Here is a 3,228-nt window from a genome sequence, read left to right as displayed (position 1 = left end):
AGGCCCGGCGGGGGGGGGGGGGGGGCCCAGCCCAGCCCCTCCCTGGCCTGCCCGCCCACTCCCTGCAGAAACCCAGGCTAGTGAAGGCAGCCTGAGGTTTTTTCTACTTTCTGAGTTTTCTTTTTTAAAAAATATATTTTTATTGATTTCAGAGAGAAAGGGAGAGGGAGAAAGAGATAGAAACATCAATGATGAGAGAGCATCATGGATTGGCTGCCTCCTGCACGCCCCCTACTGGGGATCGAGCCCACAACCCGGGCATGTGCCCTGACCGGGAATCGAACCCGGTACCCTTCAGTCTGCAGGCCAGTGCTCTACCCACTGAGCTAAACCAGCTAGGGCCCTTCTCAGTTTTCTTTTTTAAAAAAATATATATTGTTATTGATTTCAGAGAGGAAAGGAGAGAGAGAGAGAGAAACATCAATGATGAGAATCATTAATTGGCTGCCTCCTGCACGCCCCCTACTGGGGATTGAGCCCACAACCCGGCATGTGCCCTGACCTGGAATCGAACCCGGTACCCTTCAGTATCAGACCGGCTGGAGCTGTTCATGAAATCATCCTGGTGCTGGGAAAGTGGGGCTGAAACGTTCCCTAGCAGTGGACTCGCTCCTGCTGTTGGCTCTGGGATGCTAGGCCGATGCTCTACCCACTGAGCCAAGCCAGCTAGGGCCCTTCTGAGTTTTCTTGAACCAACTTGGGCTAAGGGGCTTTGGCTGGGGTTGAAAAGGGGAGCAGGCTGCCTGCTTTCTCCTCTGTCCCTGGGACCAGGGGAGGGGAGGAAAGAAGAGGGGGCAGGGACAGGTGACCTTGCCCACAGATGGTGCTGCCCATGAGGGTGTGGGGTCCCCAGGAGAGGGCCAGCACCTTGGTGCTCGGGGGCCAGGAAGGGGGACACGGGGGTGGGCTGCAGCGCGTTGCCCTGCCAGGGGCGGGAGGGGCGGTGCTCACGGTCTGTGCAGGAGATCCGAGGCTCCTCCCAGTGCCCGCTGGGCAGGCACCGGATGGTGGGCACGTGGCGCTGGACGAAGCCCTCTGCGCACTGGTACCGCACCAGCGCGTTGATCTCGTAGCGGTCCTTCCTCTGGCCGAACGTCCTGGCGTGCTCCACCACGGGGGGCTCTCCGCAGGCCACTGGGGGGCAAACACCCGTCAGAGGGGGACCTCAGGGGGGCTCTTGTTTTTGTTAAATCTTTATTGTTGAAAGTATTACGTATGTCCCCCTTTCCCCCATCGACTCCCTCCAGCCCCTTCCCCCCCACTCCTCACGGCCCCATTGTCTGTGTCCACGGGTTATGCATCTATGCATCCAAATTCTTTTTTTTTTCTTTTTTTAAAAAATATATTTCATTGATTCTTCACAGAGAGGAAGGGACAGAGATAGAGAGTTAGAAACATCGATGAGAGAGCATCGATCAGGTATTACATATGTCCCCCTATTTCTCCCATAGACTTCTTCCAGCCTTACTCTGCCCCCCATCCCAGACCTTCACCCCCCTATTGTCTGTGTCCTTGGGTTATGCATATATGCATACAAGTTCTTTGGTTCATCTCTTCCCTCCCCCCCACCCTCCCTCGCCTTCCCTCTGAGATTCCGCCCTCTGTTCCAGGCTTCCATGTCTCTGGATCCACTCGGTCCATCAGTTAATTTTGCTAATTAGATTCCTCGCACGTGTGAGATCACCGGAAACTTGGCTGTCTCTGACTGGCTTGTTTCACTTAGCGTGATATCCTCCAGGTCTTAGGGGGGCTCTTGCAAAGACCCCTGCCCACAATGAGCCAGCGTGGTCCCCTCTGGCTGTGACGAGACAGCCTGGAGCCCACGGCACGAGGCAGGGGCGTGGAGCCCACACACCCAGCCTTGAACCCGGGCTGCTAAGGGTGTTTTCAAGCAGCGCTCAGAATCTGGCCACCCTCTGGGCTTCCCCGGTGGTTTAGAGCGAGCAGGGAGGGAATAAAAGGTCTTCAGGGGGATCCACTCGGTCCATCAGTTAATTTTGCTAATTAGATTCCTCGCACGTGTGAGATCACCGGAAACTTGGCTGTCTCTGACTGGCTTGTTTCACTTAGCGTGATATCCTCCAGGTCTTAGGGGGGCTCTTGCGAAGACCCCTGCCCACGATGAGCCAGCGTGGTCCCCTCTGGCTGTGACGAGACAGCCTGGAGCCCACGGCATGTGGCAGGGGCGTGGAGCCCGCACGCCCAGCCTCGAACCCGGGCTGCTAAGGGTGTTTTCATGCAGCGCTCAGAATCTGGCCACCCTCTGGGCTCCCCGGTGGTTTAGAGCGAGCAGGGAGGGAATAAAAGGAGGGTCTTCAGGGGATGAGGAGAAGACGGAGGGTGGGAGAAAGGGAGAAGAAGAGGGTGAGAGCCGGCAGACCGGCTGGAGCTGTTCATGAAATCATCCTGGTGCTGGGAAAGTGGGGCTGAAACGTTCCCTAGCAGTGGACTCGCTCCTGCTGTTGGCTCTGGGATGCTAATGCTGGGAGTGGCCCCCAGGACAGTTCCAATCTGGCTGGTGGCCATGAGGTGACAGCAGCAGCCAAGACACAAGGAACCTAAAGTCTTTTTATTGTTGTTAATCCTCACCCGAGGATATTTTCCCATTGATGTTTAGAGAGAGTGGGAGGGAGGGGGAGAGACACACAGAGAGAGACATCGATGTGAGAGAGAGACATCGATTGGTTGCCTCCCAAACGCGCCTCGACCAGGCCTGGGGATGGAGCCACCGAGGTCCGTGCCCTTGACCGGAATCGAACCCGGGACCCTTCAGTCTGCAGGCTGACGCTCTATCCACGGAGCCAAACCGGCCAGGGCTGGACCCTGAAGTCCTGCTTCCTCCCGCCTGGGCCCGCCCAGGCCGGCTTACCTGTGCCCTTCTTACACGTGAAGGGCAGGTGGTAATTGCAGGGCACGTCGTTCCACTCGCCCTTCTCGTGCCAGATCATCACCACACAGTCCTCTCCGGAGGCAAAGAAGTTGTCGGGCTGGTTGGGGCGCCAGTTCTCAAATTGCTGTGGGTGGGAGCGGGGCAGGGGTGAGGCGGGCACAGGAGCCACGTGGCTTGTCTGGCCTGACCCCCACTTTCTCTCCCGTCATGCCCCAGCGGCATCTCCTTTCTCTCTCTCTCTCTCTGTTAATCCTCACCCGAGGGTATTTTTTCCATTGATTTTTAGAGAGAGTGGAAGGGAGGGGGAGACACAGAGAGAGAAACATTGATGTGAGAGA

At 57.0% G+C, this 3,228-nt stretch overlaps 1 protein-coding gene across 1 annotated transcript in view; it reads right to left on the bottom strand.

Annotated features, from left to right (window-relative positions):
* Positions 1–3,228, bottom strand: part of ACAN (aggrecan) — a 38,892-nt gene that overhangs the window by 2,703 nt on the left and 32,961 nt on the right. Inside the window, exons 15-16 of the mRNA XM_014533553.1 lie at positions 2,870–3,014; positions 650–1,134 (exon numbers count right to left, since the gene is read on the bottom strand). Of these exons, the coding sequence (XP_014389039.1) occupies positions 650–1,134; positions 2,870–3,014 (630 nt within the window). The remainder of the gene's footprint in view (positions 1–649; positions 1,135–2,869; positions 3,015–3,228) is intronic.

The sequence above is a fragment of the Myotis brandtii genome, unplaced genomic scaffold, assembly GCF_000412655.1.
Source record: "Myotis brandtii unplaced genomic scaffold, ASM41265v1 scaffold988, whole genome shotgun sequence".
NCBI lineage: Eukaryota > Metazoa > Chordata > Mammalia > Chiroptera > Vespertilionidae > Myotis > Myotis brandtii.
Note: the sequence above shows the minus strand (reverse complement) of the source record. Positions and strands in the feature narration are given on the sequence as shown.